The sequence below is a fragment of the Carassius carassius genome, chromosome 36 (genome assembly GCF_963082965.1).
Source record: "Carassius carassius chromosome 36, fCarCar2.1, whole genome shotgun sequence".
NCBI classification, from domain to species: Eukaryota; Metazoa; Chordata; class Actinopteri; order Cypriniformes; family Cyprinidae; genus Carassius; species Carassius carassius.
In genome coordinates, this window is record NC_081790.1 from 20287114 (window position 1) to 20305464 (window position 18351).

An 18351-nucleotide genomic window follows, 5' to 3' on the forward strand; every position below is an offset into this window, starting at 1 on the left:
TGTGATGTGTAAAAAAAAATTTATGGCATTATTTTGACACGAATGTCTGAATGTTATCAGATATTTTTTGTTTTGCCGTGTTGTGATTTAGAGTGTTTCTGGGTGACTGAATAACGAAAGGAACTTTGCACCGTATGCTTGTCTTGAGTCAGAGGATAAAATCCAAGTAGGGCCGCATACAACGATAATACATAAAACAAAACATGCCTACAGTTACACATTACAATTTTAACTTGCTAAGATGGAAGATTAACAGTTTTTTTGTTGTTGTTGTTGTTTTGTATGTTTGTTTAGTTTGTTTAATCCATATAGGATTCCCAAATAGGATGATTCCATTGCGGGACTTCCACCTTAAAATATAAATACAGACAGCTGATTTTATATAGCTTACATGATATTATAAACATATAAACACTGTAAAATTCAGCAAATGTAGGTGTTTATAATTTTCCCTGAACTTTTCCCTGGACCCCAGTTGGTAAATCCACCTTTTTCTCTCTCTCTCTCACATGGGAAATTGACATATTTTTGAGTTAACTGTAAAATGTACAGTTTATAATAAATTACAGTGCCACAGAGTTGGGCAAAATTCACAATGAAGAATTTGGTCTATTTCAATTAACAAATTAACACACCACACAAAAAAATTTGAATCGTAATAAGAAATTTGCTGGATTTTTAATTTCGAGAAATGGAATTCACAGTTAATTCTGGGAAATGAAATGTTCTTCCATTGTGGTTTAGAAAATTATACTTATTAAACATGATGTATTTATGTATGTGTCTATCCATCCACCCATCCATCCATCTTCTAAAGAAAAATTTCTTATTACCGTCAGTGTTGAAAACGGTTATGCTGCTTAAGGTTTTGCAGAAACCAAGCATTCTTTGATGAATATGAAGTTCAAAAGAGCATTATTTGAATTATAAATCTTTCATAACATTATAATGTCTTTACTGTCAGTTTTGATCACTTGAATCCTTGAAGAACAAAACTATAAATTTATTGACCCCAGACTTTTAAATGGTAATGTATAAATTGATATGACACACTCTGGTTTTACAATTTGCAGGAGGCTGCATGTGCGTATGTTGTTGCACTAATGGCTGTGTACTGGTGTACCGAAGTGCTGCCACTGGCTGTCACTGCTCTCCTGCCAGCTGTACTCTTTCCTCTCTTCAGAATCATGGAGTCCAAAGATGTATGTTTTAAGTCTTATATACAAACCCGATTCCAAAAAAGTTGGGACACTGTACAAATTGTGAATTAAAACAGAATGCAATGATGTGGAAGTTTCACATTTCAATATTTTATTCAGAATAAAAAATAGATGACATATGAAATGTTAAACTGAGAAAAATGTATAATTTTAAGGGAAAAATAAGTTGATTTTAAATTTCATGGCATCAAAAATTTTGGGAAAAGGCCATGTTTACCACTGTGTGGCATCCCTTCTTCTTTTTATAACAGTCTGCAAATGTCTGGGGACTGAGGAGACAAGTTGCTCAAGTTTAGGAATAGGAATGTTGTACCATTCTTGTCTAATACAGGCGTCTAGTTGCTCAACTGTCTTAGGTCTTCTTTGTTGCATCTACCTCTTTATGATGCGCCAAATGTTTTCTATGGGTGAAAGATCTGGACTGCAGGCTGGCCATTTCAGTACCCGGATCCTTCTTCTACGCAGCCATGAAGTTGTAATTGATGCAGTATGTGGTCTGGCATTGTTATGTTGGAAAATGCAAGGTCTTCCCTGAAAGAGATGACATCTGGATGGGAGCATAAGTTGTTCTAGAACTTGGAAATACCTTTCAGCATTGATGGTGCCTTTCCAGATGTGTAAGCTGCCCATGCCACAGGCACTCGTGCAACCCCATACCATCAGCGATGCAGGCTTCTGAACTGAGTGCTGATAACAACTTGGGTTGTCCTTGTCTTCTTTAGTCCAGATGACATGGCGTCCCAGTTTTCCAAAAAGAACTTCAAATTTTGATTTGTCTGACCACAGAACAGTTTTCCACTTTGCCACAGTCCAATTTAAATGAGCCTTGGCCCAGAGAAAATGCCTGCGCTTGTGGATCATGTTTATATATGGCTTTTTTTTTTACCTATAGAGTTTTAGCCGGCAACGGCAAATGGCACAGTGGATTGTGTTCACCGACAATGTTTTCTGGAAGTATTCCTGACCCATGTTGTGATTTCCAATACAGTAGCATTCCTATATGTAATGCAGTGTCATCTAAGGGCCCGAAGATCACAGGCATCCAGTATGGTTTTCCCGCCTTGACCCTTACGCACTGTTCCAGATTCTCTGAATCTTTGGATGATATTATGCACTGTAGATGATGATAACTTTAAACTCTTTACAATTTTTCTCTGAGAAACTCCTTTCTGATATTACTCCACTATTTTTCGCCGCAGCATTGGGGGAATTGGTGATCCTCTGCCCATCTTGACTTCTGAGAGACACTGTCACTCTTAGAGGCTCTTTTTATACCCTATCATGTTGCCAATTGACCTAATAAGTTGCAAATTGTTTTTCCAGCTGTTCCTTAAATGTACATTTAACTTTTACGACCTCTTATTGCTAGGCCTGTCACGATAGTCGATAAATCAATTAATCACACAATAAAAAAAATGAGCTTGATAATATTTTCGGCCGAAATAATTTTTTTAAATTTTTATTTAAAAAATGTAACATGTCATGATGTGGGGCTAGTCTGGAGCACAGCCTGCGGACAGTCCACGGTAGAAAACACCCTCTCCGATGGCACAGATGTCCCGGAAATAAAGAGATATCATCTCGCTAGAGTGACCAGCTTTGGGAAGCGCCTTTCATTTGCTTGTGGATGTTTGCATCGCAAGTTATACAGCATTGTACTTGCACTACTGCTTTATTTTAATACTGCGTAGCATATTTTGCAAGTAACTTTGTTGCCCTTTCTGTCGAAATGGGCATACTTTTCGCTCGCTTCATTTGGCTTGCTCAGCTAAATATGTCTGAAGGCGTGTGTTTGCTTGTGTCAACGCGCCCAGTGAGTACACACACACACGCACGCACACGCGTGCATCGTTTTCTCCCCCATACCTTCCTGGAAAAAACAAGCGCTTCTCTTTCATTATGAGCACGCATACCGCATTTGAAATAACGAACTTGAGCACCCAAAAGACGAGATATGTGAACGGCCCCTTCATCTGTCAACATGTTTACTTTCAGTAAATGGTTAAACGGTCAATTATGAGCATCCCTAACTGGCATATAAACATACAGTAGTGTAACATACAAAACTAATTCATTTTAAGCCGCACAAAGTCAGCCATGAATCTGCCATAAAATAAAATAAAAGTTTATAGATCTTTGAAAATGTGTACCCTGTGTATTATGCCATTATCATTACATTAGTTGAAACTGGTCTTAGAACGACAATATTATCGTTTATCGCGATAATTTCTTGGAAGATTTATTGTCCAGCAAAATTTGTTATCGTGACAGGCCTACTTATTGCTACCTGTCCCAACTTTTCTGCAATGTGTAGCTCTCATGAAATCCAAAATGAGCCAATATTTGGCATGACATTTCAAAATGTCTCACTTTTAACATTTGATATGATATCTATATTCTATTGTGAATAAAATATAAGTTTATGATATTTGTAAATTATTCCATTTTTTACTCACAATTTGTACAGTGTCCCAACATTGTTGGAATCAGGTTTGTAAACCAGTCATCCTACTAGTATATCTGACATCCGTCAATGTCTCCTGCTTTAAAACATGTTCATGGCATGTTGTGTTATTTTCAGTCATTTCTTTTTAACTAAACACCACTCAATTAAATTTTATACATTCATAACTTATGTAACTCAAACTTTGTATCTCAAATATCTGATTTCTGTATGACAGGTGTGTATGCAGTACCTGAAGGATACCAACATGCTGTTTCTGGGTGGACTGATGGTGGCTGTAGCTGTTGAGCATTGGAACCTACACAAGAGAATTGCACTCAGAGTGTTGCTCATTGTAGGCGTACGACCTGCTCTGTAAGCATTTAAAATCTACTGGGAATCTTCTCATTGTTAAAAGCAGTCTCAGTAAGACTTCTTCTGCCATTCTACAGGCTGATGCTGGGCTTCATGGGTGTAACAGCCTTCCTCTCCATGTGGATCAGTAACACGGCTACAACAGCCATGATGGTGCCCATCGTTCAAGCTGTGCTCGAGCAGCTCAACAACAGAGCAGAACCAGAGCAGGTCTCCACTCCAGAGATTGATGCGAAAAACACTGAGAAACAACCTGACACGCAGGGTGAGAAAAAAAGTCTGATGGAGGATACCTTTAGTTGAGTGATAAGGAATAGACTTAAATGGTTAGCTCACCCAATAATCAAAATTATGTAATTAATAACTCACCCTCATGTCATTCCAAACCAGTGAGACCTCAGCAGTGAGTTTATCAGCTTAAGATATTTTAGATTTAGTCCGAGAGCTCTCAGTCCCTCCATTGAAACTGTGTGTACGGTCTACTGTCCATGTCCAGAAAGGTAAGAAAAACATCATCAAAGTATTCCATGTGACATCAGAGGGTCAGTTAGAATTTTTTGAAGCATCGAAAATACATTTTGGTCCAAAAATAGCAAAAACTACGACTTTATTTAGCATTGTCTTCTCTTCCGTGTCTGTTGTGAGAGAGTTCAAAACAAAGCAGTTTGTGATATCCGGTTCGCGAACGAATCATTTGATGTAACCGGACCTTTTTGAACCAATTCACCAAATCGAACTGAATCGTTTTAAACGGTTCGCGTCTGCAATACGCATTAATCCACAAATGACTTAAGCTGTTAACTTTTTTAATGTGGCTGACACTCCCTCTGAGTTCAAACAAACCAATCATCGTCAATGACGCCATTACGTCGAGCGCAAAAGAACCGGTGAACAGTTTTCTTCAACCGGTTTATTGAATCGAACTGAATTACTCAGGGATATTGGTTTGTTTGAACACAGAGGGAGTGTCAGCCACATTAAAAAAGTTAACAGCTTAAGTCATTTGTAGATTAATGTGTATTGGAGACGCGAACCATTTAAAACGATTCAGTTCGATCACAGGAAATTTTTCCCTCCCAGACTTGTAGCTCTCTGCATTAACACCACAGTCTAAAGTGCCGTAAAGATTAGGCAAATAGTCTGGTGACATAGGTCTGCACGTGTTTCTCAACACAAAGTAAAGGAAATTTCGTAGTAATGTCTGGTAATTCTGCAAACAGCATCGTACTTGATAACATCAGTCAAGTCACCTTGGCTACTGTGATTTTCCTCACTGTATATTTACAATAAGACAAAATATGATATCAAACACCACTGCCTTCTTTCGTTTTCATTTAAACATATTAATAGCCGCAGAAACGTTGTTCAGGGAAATGTGAAGGCCTTTATAGTCGGACGTTACATTACAATATTATATCAAACAGTATTGCATCTTTTTTTTAACATATTAATAGATTAACTTAATAAAGACCAACGATTACCTGTTAGATTTACCCAAAATGAATTATATTTTACGTTTAAAACATCAGAGCCAGTGACAAATGTCAGAAGGACTAGCTGAGTTGAGACTGCTCTCATCGGTAAACATGAGCACTGAGCTCCCACTGATCGCATGGAGCTGATCATCTCCGAAATTGGCGAAACACATTTATTAAATACGTGCAGATTCTTTGTAAATAAACTGCAGCTTTGAATTTTAAACAACTACATTCTCACCTGAAATACTTTTAAAACTACATTTCAGGACATAATAGCAGTAATATTCTTCTTCTTGCTTTATGGCGGATCGCAGATTTATAAGTGCATTACCGCCACCTATATCTCAAATGGACCATTGACACTCTATCTACAATCTCCTGATTAACCTACCAACCCATGTAAACAGTAATATTTTGAAAAGTATCTGAATAAATGGTGGTTGAAATCACAATTCTGCTTGAACTCAACCAATCAGCATGTTTAGCGCCCAAGTCCTGCCCCTGAAAGTTCCTGACATTTATAAAAGTGCTACCTTGTGAGCAGGCATTTTATGAGGGGCAATTTTTTACCTGGAACTTTATTTAGATCCTGGTTGCTGCTGTGGAAACACATGGAGTACCAGCCCAAAGACCCTAGTTCCCTGGGCAAAGTTTCAGTTGTGTAAACGTGGCTTATGTGTAGCAGAGTTCACTGTTATTTTAGTGTCACTGAGAGTGTTTTTATCATCATATATGTATCATTATTTTAGTTATTTTAATATATTAAACTTAATATTAAACTTTAGTTTATTGTTGTTGGTTTTAGTTTTTTTTATTCATTTTCTTTTATTACTACATAGATTTATTAGTTATTTCAATTTCGTTTTCTTTTTAGTAAAGTACATCGTTAAACGTAAAAAATATTTCTTCATAACTGAATAAATGAAATAAAATGAGTTTTACATTTTACATCATTTATTTTTAAGATTTATTTCTGTTTTATTTCTATTTTTGTCTTTTTTATTTAGTTTAGTTTTCATTTTTACTCTCATTGTTAAAGTTTAGTTTAGTCAATTGTTATAATATGCCATGTGTGTACCAAAACTATATAACTACTGTATGTAACACTTCTAATGGAAAGTAAAACAATTTCTGTTTTATTGTACACAGTGGCTCTGAATGGCCACAGCTTCTCAATGGAATTTGACATGGAAGAGCATTCTCGAAACGCAGAGGAAAGAATAAAGATGTGTAAAGGCCTGACATTAAGCGTGTGCTATGCAGCTAGCATTGGTGGGACAGCCACACTCACAGGCACGGGACCAAACCTTGTTCTTATGGGACAGATGAGCCAGTAGGTACCTTACATTACAGTTCCTCTTCAGGAACTCGAGCTGCATCGAAGCACTACAGGGAACGTGTCTAGCGTGAGCGACTCTGAATATCGTGTTTAATCAGTCCAATGGAATTCAGCCCGCCTACATCCCCTCATCAGATTATTATGGCAATGAGGTGGGGATGGGAGAGCATGGCTATAGAGCGATGCCTCAGGTGGAGCAGACGCTCGTGAGCTATCTGTCCCCCAGAGCTGTATCGTCTCAAAAGGCATTGGTTGGCAAAGGGTATGTGGCAGCAGGGCAGGCTGGTGCGTGTCTGCACACTATGGCGGTGTTACAGGCGTACCAAGCCGACCTGCTAAAGGAGCTAGACGAGGGACAGGAGATCAAGTTCCGTGATATTTCTGAGCTGAGACGGACCGCTGATCTCTCCCTTTATTTTTTTATGGCTGACCCTCTCAGAAATGAAAGAGCGGGACAGGGTCTGCCTTATGGACCCCCGAATCCAGCCTTCTGGACTGTTCGGCGACGCAGTCAGTACTGTCGTCGACATGTTTCAGGATGCACGCAAACAAGCGCCGGCGTTCCATAAGTTCCTCCCTTGTCGCTCTCTCAGGGCATCTGGGCGGGAGATGCCCCAGCCACATGCCAGCTCCTTGTACAGAAAGGCTCAAAAATGCTCTCGGACGAGGACTTCTAGGCCCAAACAAGATTTTAGGGCAGTTATTGAAGCCAAGAAGTCCTTGGCCAAGAAGCCCTGACGCCAGAAGGCTGGTGTAGAGCAGTGTACACAGCAGTACACGGTGCCTGTCTCGCCTCAGCGCCCTCTGGGGGCCGGTCTGACAACCCTGCCAGTGTTCCAGGGTGCAGCGGTCCCCAACAAGCCTAGCTCTCTAGTAAAGTCTGCCCGCGTGCGTATCAGAGTGAGACCCTGTCTCGAGAGGTCAGTCTCGAGAGACTGATTCCCTTAGTAAATTATTTAGCAGCATGGAAACTACTGCCAAATGTATCTCAATGGGTCCTTCGCACAGTAGAAAAAGGGTTACTCCGACGATAGTCGGCCCCAAGCAGGCTCTGGTTATGGAACAAGAAGTGAAAACCCTATTAGGGAAGGAGGCCATCGAGGTGGTCCCTCCTCAAGACAGGGAGTCCGGGTTCTACAGCCGGTATTTCATAGTTCCAAAGAAGGATGGGGGGTTGCGTCCGATCATACATCTAGGGGTCTTAAATCGATCAGTTATGAGAAGTTCAAAATGCTCACGATCATGCATGTTGTAGCTCAGATCAGTTCCGAGGACTGGTTTGTCACAATAGATCTCAAAGATGCATACTTCCACATATCCATCCTTCCACAACACAGGAAGTTTCTGAGGTTCGCTTTCGGGGGCGAAGCTTACCAATATTGAGTACTTCCCTTCGGCCTTGCACTCTCACGCCGCACATTCACGAAATGTGTAGATGCGGCTCTGGTTCCTCTGAACGCCAAGGAGAGTGTACTTTCTCCAGTTCAGAGAACCACCTATCTAGGCGTAGTATGGGATTCGACCGTGATGCAGGCACGTCTGTCCCCTGCTCGTATAGAGTCGATCCTCATCTCAGTCAAGAGAGTCAAAGAAGGCCAGTCACTCACTGTCAAACTATTTCAGAGATTGTTGGGTCTGATGGCAGCTGCGTCCAATGTGATACCTCTTGGCCTGCTTTACATGAGACCCCTACAGTGGTGGCTCAAGACCAAGGGATTTTCCCAGAGGGGCAATCCACTTCGAACTATCAAGGGCAAACTCCTCTCATTAAGAGCAGTGTATATTCCTGAGAAATTAAATATGGGAGCAGACATACTGTCGAGGCAGGGGCCGAGGCCCAGGGAATGGAAACGTCACCCCGAGGTGGTCAAGCAGATATGGAGAATTTTTGGCAGAGCTCAAGTAGATCTCTTTGCGACTCAAGAGACATCAAAATGTCCCCTTTGGTTCTCTCTAGTTAATCCAGCACCTCTTGGACTGGAGGCTATGGTAAAGACCTGGCCGAGGTTTCGTCTGTACACCTTTCCACATATTACTCTGCTCCCGGGAGTTCAGGCGAGAGTACGCTGGGATGGGGTCTGCCTGTTGTTAGTAGCCCCGTTCTGGCCGGGCCGAGTATGGTTCGCAGATCTGGTCTCGCTCCTCGACGGCTCTCCATGGGAGATACCGATCAGGACAGACCTACTCTCTCAGGTGCAGGGCACGATAATTCACCCTTGCCCGGAGTTGTGGAAACTGTGGGTGTGGCCCCTGAGGGGGCACAACTCATAGCATCCGGTCTCTCAACCGAGGTTGTTGAGACCGTCCTCCAAGCCAGAGCTCCCTCAACGAGCAAACTGTACGCCCTGAGGTGGAAACTCAGATATTCAAGATATTTCTGACAGATATCTGACCCTTAAAACCGCCTTTCTGTTGGCTATTACCTCTCTGAGGAGAGTAGAAGATTTACAGGCCCTCTCAGTGGCCCCTACCTATCTTGATTTTGCACCTGGCATGACCAAAGTGTTCATATAACCTCGAGCGGGATATGTTCCTAAGGTTCCCTCTATCACACCACAACCTGTAGTGCTGCAGGCCTTCAGTCCTCTCGTCCTAAGCTGTGCTCTTCGGATACACACGAGGCAGGGATTTGGTAGTCTGGCAGCGTGGGTACATCGTTCCCCGTAGCGCTTCGATGCAGCTCGAGTTCCCTGAAGAGGAACGTCTCTAGGTTACGTATGTAACCCTAGTTCCTACTAGGGTTACATACGTAACCTAAAGACGTTTTTCTCCTAAGCGTGAGAGAAATGTACTGTATTGCACAAGAATGTACCTTTTGCTTACTTTTGTATTAGCATATTAAATCAACATTTTTTTGTCCTACAGACTGTTCCCAGACAACCCTGACATCATAAACTTTGCATCATGGTTTGGATTTGCTTTCCCAAACATGATCATCATGCTCATTCTTTCCTGGCTGTGGCTACAGATTGTGTTCCTGGGTGTAAAGTGAGAGTTATTTCCTAATGAATCAAACTCAGCTGCATAATATACACCTATACCACAATATAATATACATTTAATTTGTAACTTAAGCTTCAGAAAGACATGGGGCTGTGGGACGGTGAAGACAGAGAAGGAGATTGCTGCCTATAATGTAATCAAAGATGAGCACAGGAGACTTGGTCCCATGACCTTTGGGGAGCTGAGTGTCCTTGCCCTCTTCATCCTCCTGGTGGTGCTTTGGTTCACTCGTGATCCAGGCTTTGTGGATGGATGGGCGACACAATTTTTCAATGCTGAAAAAGAGTAAGGATGAAAACACCAACATTATTGAGACAGAGAATCAGTTTTAGGGGTGTTTTTTCTAAAGCAAGTGTCACTAATACAGTTGTTTATACTGAGTATGTTGTACTACAAACATTATTGATACTGTATTGTAATGATATTGTACTACAAACATTAATGATTTGTATCAATCCCTACTTGAGGATGTTGCTGGATTACTTGCTGGTGTTAATAAAAGGCAGTTATATTTTATGCAAAATGTCACTGTGAAATGAAATATTAATGTCCTCTAATATAGTTTTAGGATAAACAGACTCCAAATATTTTCTGTTTTTATCTTCAAAGACTTAATAAAAATGTGATGAAAACATCTATAGAATGACCTCAGGTCTATGGGCAAAATCCCTCTAAAATTGAACAAAGTAATAGAAATTTCAACTATCAATGAAAAGTTCAGATCGAACCATTGCGCAACACAAACAACGAGTTCTCATGTTATCAGTTGTGGCGTGTTCCTATTTGTAGGTCAAATGTCCAGCAAAAATGTGAATGGAGTTTTCCCACATTGCAAACAGCATTTGTGTACATTTCCTGATGCCAGTCACATGCAAAGAGACTGAGGATTTAAAACTGTGAAAATACTGAGATTCACTCTGGGTGAAAGGTCTAACCCAAAAGAGAAAAGCACACAAACACTCTTAAAGTTATTAAGCGAATACATGTTTGATTATTATTTTATTGTGAATAATCTATTTTTCTATATTGTAACATAATAGCAATGCAAGCTTATTCGCACAAGAGCTATAAACCTAAAACACAAACAACAAATCACCTGTTGTTGTGGTCTTTAACCCTTTGATCATTCAACCTCATGGCTCACCTCTGTGCAGGTTTGTGACAGATGCCACAGTGGCGGTGTTTGTAGCTGCCCTGCTCTTTGTCTTTCCCTCTAAACCACCTCGGTTGTGTTACTGGAGAACACAGAGCTCTGACACAGGTCAGTGAAACACTTACCTCGCTGATGTCTTGTTAAATGATTAAACTAGAAATTGAAAAAATCAACATACATCTTTAGTGTGTGTGTATGTATTTATGTATAGCTTTTAAATAAATGCAATAAATATGACTGTGGTCTATAGTGCCCCAACAGGAAAGTGGCTATACTCCAACTTTGCTGACATGGAAGGTGACACAGCAGAAGATGCCATGGAGCATTATCCTCCTGCTAGGGGGAGGCTTTGCCCTGGCTAAGGGCAGTGAGGTACAAAACATTCATTTTTGGGTATTTGTTTGAGTCAAGACAAGCCAGGACACATTTATCAGTATAGTGCTTTACACAGTGCACATCGTGACAAAGCAGCTTTTAAAGAAAGTTATATTGCTATGTCTATAATGCCATATTGCTTACAGAGCAAGCTTTAGGGCTGGACAATATGACAGTTGCTGATGATGAAAGCAATCTGGATTCTCAGATATAGCTACACTAAGTAGACATCAAAAAAGGCCCTTTTTACCGCCGCACTTACCGCGGCGGCGGCGGCGGTATAAACTGCATTTGCAACCTTTGACCGCTGAGTGGCGCTTTAACCACAAGTTATCAAACAAGCGCATCAAAGCACATTTTCGCTAATAGACGTCAGTTTTGCCTCACTGATGTGTTAGATTTGATGGCTTCAGTCAGGGAAAATGAAAGAAAAACACTGTAGTTAAAATATTTAATATTTAATATCCACCGACGAAAGTTTGGTACTTATGAAGTTATGTGCATTTTTTTAGAACGAATTCAAGCTGGATAAATGTCAAGCCTGTGCCTGAACCTGTGATTATATTTTCTCTAATCTACATGGTGTTAAACAATATTTTAGATTTGACACATTTAAAAGGTGTGCAGTATTATTTATATTATATTATGCGTTATATTATTCAAAATAAATTGTGGTTTACTTTGCATCGGAGCATTAAAAGTGGTAGCCTATTTTAGGGGGGTTGGCTACATGGATTAATATGCAAAATGTCAATATTTTCATATATTATGCCTATATTTTAATTTATATTTTCAATATTAATATATTTTTTCCTTCAATAAAACAACATGCAATTTTTTAAATTGTTGCATGTTTAAACATGAAGCACTGTATAATTTCGTTCCCATTATTTAGGCCTAATTAGCCTAAAACAAGAAACGAATAAAATTAAACCTGCACGATTAAATCTTTGAAACTCTAATAAATGGACAGATTAATAAACTGTCCTCACGATTAAACTCAAGTTCTCTCATTATAATCAACAAAATGCACACAATGTAAAAAAGAGCTTCATTAACTAACAAATTTATTTTAAAGGGAGCCTTCTTTACTTGCTTTTAGTGCTAGGCGATAGCATATGACCTAAAAAAAAATCCGATTTATGATTTAAATCGATTTTAAAATCAATATTCAAATGACAAAGAAATTTTTCAAAACAAGTTTTAATATAGTTATAAACTTATAACTGAGACAAGATGATAAAACAACTGTGATGTTATTACCTTAATGCTGGAAAGACCTTTATTTTATTTTATTATTATTATTTATTATATTTTATTTTTTATTATTATTTATTTTTTGTTAATACTAGCCCATCAGCTGTGCAAATTTTGTTTGTGAGGAAAATAACAGTACATTTTTGTCAGTTATTTTATCTAAACAGATCGATTAATTTCTTCAAGATTTCAAAATCAAAAAATCAAAATCAATCAATCTGTTTAAATCATGCTTTAACCCGAAAATAATCAGTAAAAGAAACAGACAAACTCATATAGCATTTAACATCCCGCTCGACTATTGCAGTCATTATAACCTGATCAAGCCATAGCTAAATATGTTTAACATGAATTCTTGCTGAATATGCAGTTATATCACGGGCTCCAGTCAGAATCACACCGCTCAGCTCATCCTTTGCTCGGCGGCGTGTCTCTGTCAGACTCGCGGGGGAGGGTTGAGCCACTCTGAACTACGGGAGCCTGAGTGGTGCGTAGGTGGATGTTAAAAAGAAAACCGATTTTCATTCAAACAAACCGATGTAAATTACAAATTCGAGTTAATTGATCAAATCGATTTATCGCCCAGCCCTACTTGCTTTCATAATATTTAATGAAAAAAAAAAAAATGCAGCTGCGTTTAAATGCAGGTGTGTAAAATATGTGCAAGATTTGCACTGCAGGTGAGATGGTAGATGTGCAGCTTTTATTCTTATTTATTTTATCTTCATTACAAATCTTGTTTGGTTTCATTTTGGATAATTGCATGTAAAAATAATTAATTATTATTCATAGTCAAAATTTTAACGGATTAATCGCCTATTTTCATTTGCTGCATGTCTATTTTATTTTTTATTTTTTAAACACGCTAAAAAATAAATTACGTTTGTCAGAGGAAAAAATATATAAGTCGTCTATAGTTGCATTTTAACGGATTCATCACCTATTCTCTTGTTTGCTGCATGTTTTTTTTTTTTTTTTTACACGCTAAATAATAAATCAGAGTTTGTGAGAGGAAAAATATAAGTCAGGTATAAGTAGGGATGTGTACCGAAACCCGGTATTAAACTGGCCCTGGGGCTAAATTATGAAAGACCGTATCAGTAGGCTAAGATCTGACGCTATCGGTTCTGCTTTCGGTACTGGAACAAGGGAAAAAAAATAATGTACTATGTATTTTTGCTTAATAATGTTATCATGCACATCTTATCTCACCAAACATATCTAATGTGCGATTATATTAAGACGTTTGTCTGTGAGATCTCTAATGCACGCCGCGGAGGCTGTCTGTCAGTCACACACACACAAACACACCACAACAAGCACGCACACGCATTTACTGTACGTAAACTCCTGCTTAATAATAAAGAGTGACGATGGCAAAGAGATTTGCTTAATGTTTTCGTGCACATTTTATCTCACCAAACATTTCTAATGTGCGATCATATTCAGACGTTCGTCTGTGAGATCTGTGATTGATAAAAATAATAAAACCTATATTTCCCTCAAGACTAGTCACGTTTTTGTGGTTGTTTTAATTTAAACATGTCTGCTTCTATTTTAGCCAATTTATTTTCAACAAACTAAAACAAAAATAATAATAAAAAAAGGAAAACGAATAAAGCTTGTTATCAGACTGTAAAAAAAATACGATGAAAAAGTCATGACAACACATTTTTAAGGTTGGCTACTTTAACTTATAGAAATAATTTAAGCAATTTAATGCGTTTTTATACTAGTTTAAATCAGAATTTTTAATACTATTAAACTGAATTTAAAATCTCATGGAATTTTAAGTTTAAACGGTTGAAAATGCCACAGTGAATATTAAATATAGCCTATATAACAGAAGACCTTGATTGCATGTTACCATGAAACTAACAGAATAATTAGATTTTTTTTAAATTAACAAATTCATGTATAAAATGGGACAGCAACCTTTATATCAAACACTTTTACGTCATCCACAATTGAGCAACGCGAGAGGAAGGTATTGCGCAAGAGCGCACAAGTGAATGTGAAGAGAATTTTTAGGGGGTAGGAGGATTTTTTTTATTCTTAAATTTTCATATGCAATGAAAAAAAATGGGATAAACACGAAATAAATAAGTAAATAAAATAAATTGATATACAGTATATCCACTTAACTTACCTGTTGGGTTTACCTCTCTCATTCTGGACACATCCAAATGTTTCCATATTCGTGATGTTGCGTATTTGCAGCTAAACTATTATTTATTAGGTAAAATAGGCTTTGTGGTTCACATGTGTTTCAGTATCGATGGAAAAATATTATAATGAGCAAAAATATGCCACAGTAGACCGCTGCTCATGCTGAACTTCGCTGTTTACAATGAACATGTGCGCGTGAGGCACCAGCGCATAACACAGCTGAAATATACCATACTCAATTTTTGCTCACACAGTTAAGGCATAATTGGAGACAGTTTGAAAAATCAAGAACAATAGCAGTTGTTAGTGCGATCTTAATGCTGGACCGTTCTCATTTCGTTCCTCATATGGAACTTGAAGGATTTTATTTATTTATTTTTGCTAAGAGCAAACCAGAATGAAAATATATATATATATTTTTAATCCTTGTGTGTGTGTTCCTATATACCTATATATCTATAGGAACACACACATGGATTAGAACATTTAATATTTTTATTCTGGTTTGTTTATATATATATATATATATATATATATATATATATATATATATATATATATATATATATATATATATATATATATATATATATATATATAGTAATGACTGTTTAATGACAATAGCATGCAGTAAGGCTTTGTGTAAAGGTCTTTCTTTTACATTTTTACTGCAGCCTAAAACTATCCCACGTTTTTAAATTAACTCATACTTTAAATTTTATAATGGTTTTTAAGGATGTTAAAATGTTATAATATAATGCTATTGATGCTTTACTTGTCCTTTCATCTTCGTTTACAAACCCTCATTTTATTATTACAGTCAGTTCAAAATTCGTCCCTTTGCGCCACCTGGCGGTAGTTATTATATAAAAGTAGTAGTTATATATAAAGCGAATTATTTTAACACGCGACTGAATTCAGTTAATGCCGCTGCACGCACGGCGGTAATGGCCAAATAGGCTGTCAACCTACTGTATATTTTAGGTTAAAGACAATTAAAGGAGAACTTCACCCGAACATTTTAATCCTGTGATCATTTATTTTGCCCTTGGATCTTTTAAATTTTGTTTGCTTAGACTTTGAGTGGAGAAACAGAATATAAATACCTTAATTTGTGTTATGAAGATTAAACTTCTTATGGTTTCTCGGGTTTCATTAGAAGTGTTATCACAGGTAAAAACAAAACAAAAAAACATTAGTTTGATGCCAGAGCACACATCTAAATGTAAGAGAGAGAGAGAGAGAAAGAGAGAGAGAGAGAGACCTTTCAAAAATCCTTTAATAACAATTAAAAACAAATTTTCATAATTACACAATTATACAATTAAAATCACAACTATAAAAAATTACAAAAAAACTTACACCTTCATTTCCAAACATCCATCACTTATCATGCATAAAATTCCATTTAAACACCAAATTTCTTCAAAAATAGTCAATTTTCCAATAAGTGTATAATATGCAAATTCAACCATTAAACGGGCAGAAATTCAATTCAATTCAATTCAAGTTTATTTGTATAGCGATTTTTACAATACAAATCGTTACAAAGCAACTTTACAGAAAATTATGTTTCTACAATATTTAGTAGTAGCTAGTAGTTTGTGCACGTTTGACAGGATTTTAGAAAAATAAAAATAATAATAATAATACAAGACGTAGTCAGCTAGATGATGAACTATCAATATTATTAATTAATAGTAATTATATGATGCAGTCACACATGTAGCAATAATTGTTAGTTCTGTTTGTTGATTCAAGGTTAGGATCATCTGGGGTCCTCTGAGGGTCAGCATCATCTCTTCTCAGGTGTTCTGGATCCAGACTGGAGCTTGTGTAAATCCTAGTTACATCCCGTGGCAAAACATAGAAACAAAATAGAGACATCATTAGCATAGCTGCTGATCCAACAAAGTAAAATTAGTTTAACCCAAGCTAAAGAATAAAAATGCAGATGCAACTACACTCACAATTTAAGAGATACATTATTCGAATGCTTGGCGAAAGAGATGCGTTTTTAATCTAGATTTAAACAGAGAGAGTGTGTCTGAACCCCGAACATTATCAGGAAGGCTATTCCAGAGTTTGGGAGCCAAATGTGAAAAAGCTCTACATCCTTTAGTGGACTTTGCTATCCTAGGAACTACCAAAAGTCCAGCGTTTTGTGACCTTAGGGTGCGTGATGGGTTGTAGCGTGGTAGAAGGCTAGTTAGGTACGCAGGAGCTAAACCATTTAGGGCCTTATAGGTAAGTAATGATAATTTGTAACTGATACGGAACTTAATAGGTAGCCAGTGCAGAGACTGTAAAATTGGGGTAATATGATCATATTTTCTTGATCTGGTAAGGACTCTAGCTGCTGCATTTTGGACTACCTGTAGCTTGTTTATTGACGAAGCAGGACAACCACCTAGAAGTGCATTACAATAATCCAGTCTAGAGGTCATGAAAGCATGAACTAGCTTTTCTGCATCAGAAACAGATAACATGTTGCGTTGCTTGGCAATGTTTCTAAGATGGAAGAATGCAGTTTTTGTAACATTGGAAATATGATTTTCAAAAGACAAATTGCTGTCCAATATAACACCCAGATTTCTGACTGTAGAGGAAGTAACAGTACATCCGTCTAGTTGCAGATTGTAATCTACAAGATTCTGTGTGGTGTTTTTTGGTCCAATAATTAATATCTCTGTCTTATCCGAATTTAATTGGAGAAAATTATTTGTCATCCAATCTTTTACATTTTTAACACACTCTGTTAGCTTAGATAATTGGGAAGTTTCATCTGGTCTCGTTGAGATATATAGCTGAGTATCATCAGCATAACAGTGGAAGCTAATTCCGTATTTTCTAATAATATTACCAAGGGGCAACATGTATATTGAAAATAGAAGGGGACCTAGGACGGATCCTTGTGGCACTCCATATTTTACTGATGATAAATGAGATGACACCCCATTTAAGTAAACAAAATGGTAGCGATCGGACAGGTAGGATCTAAACCATCTTAGAGCCTGCCCTTGAATACCTGTATAGTTTTGTAATCGATCTATGAGTATGTCATGATCTATGGTGTCGAACGCAGCACTAAGATCAAGTAAGACTAGAAATGAGATGCAGCCTTGATCTGACGCAAGAAGCAGGTCATTTGTAATTTTAACAAGTGCAGTTTCTGTGCTATGGTGGGGCCTAAAACCTGAATGAAATTCTTCATACAGATGATTTTTATGCAGGAAGGTGCTCAATTGAGCAGACACAACTTTTTCTAAAATTTTAGACATAAATGGAAGATTTGAAATAGGCCCATAATTTGCCAGTACACTAGGATCTAGTTTTGGTTTCTTAATAAGAGGCTTGATTACCGCCAGCTTGAATGGTTTTGGGACGTGACCTAAAGATAGAGACGAGTTAATGATATTGAGAAGCGGTTCTTCGGCTACAGGTAACAGCTCTTTTAGTAATTTAGTGGGTACAGGATCTAATAAACATGTTGTTGGTTTAGATACAGTGATAAGTTTATTTAGCTCTTCCTGTCCTAT

At 37.7% G+C, this 18351-nt stretch overlaps 1 protein-coding gene across 2 annotated transcripts in view; it reads left to right on the forward strand.

The window, feature by feature from the left end:
- slc13a5a (solute carrier family 13 member 5a) overlaps window positions 1-18351 on the forward strand; it is a 39229-nt gene that overhangs the window by 873 nt on the left and 20005 nt on the right. The window contains exons 2-9 of one of the 2 annotated variants that reach the window (XM_059526662.1): window positions 1074-1202; window positions 3902-4038; window positions 4116-4303; window positions 6666-6849; window positions 9721-9843; window positions 9931-10143; window positions 11013-11119; window positions 11262-11383. In XM_059526662.1, the coding sequence (XP_059382645.1) occupies window positions 1074-1202; window positions 3902-4038; window positions 4116-4303; window positions 6666-6849; window positions 9721-9843; window positions 9931-10143; window positions 11013-11119; window positions 11262-11383 (1203 nt within the window). The remainder of the gene's footprint in view (window positions 1-1073; window positions 1203-3901; window positions 4039-4115; window positions 4304-6665; window positions 6850-9720; window positions 9844-9930; window positions 10144-11012; window positions 11120-11261; window positions 11384-18351) is intronic. The other variant, XM_059526663.1, reaches the window with a different exon arrangement.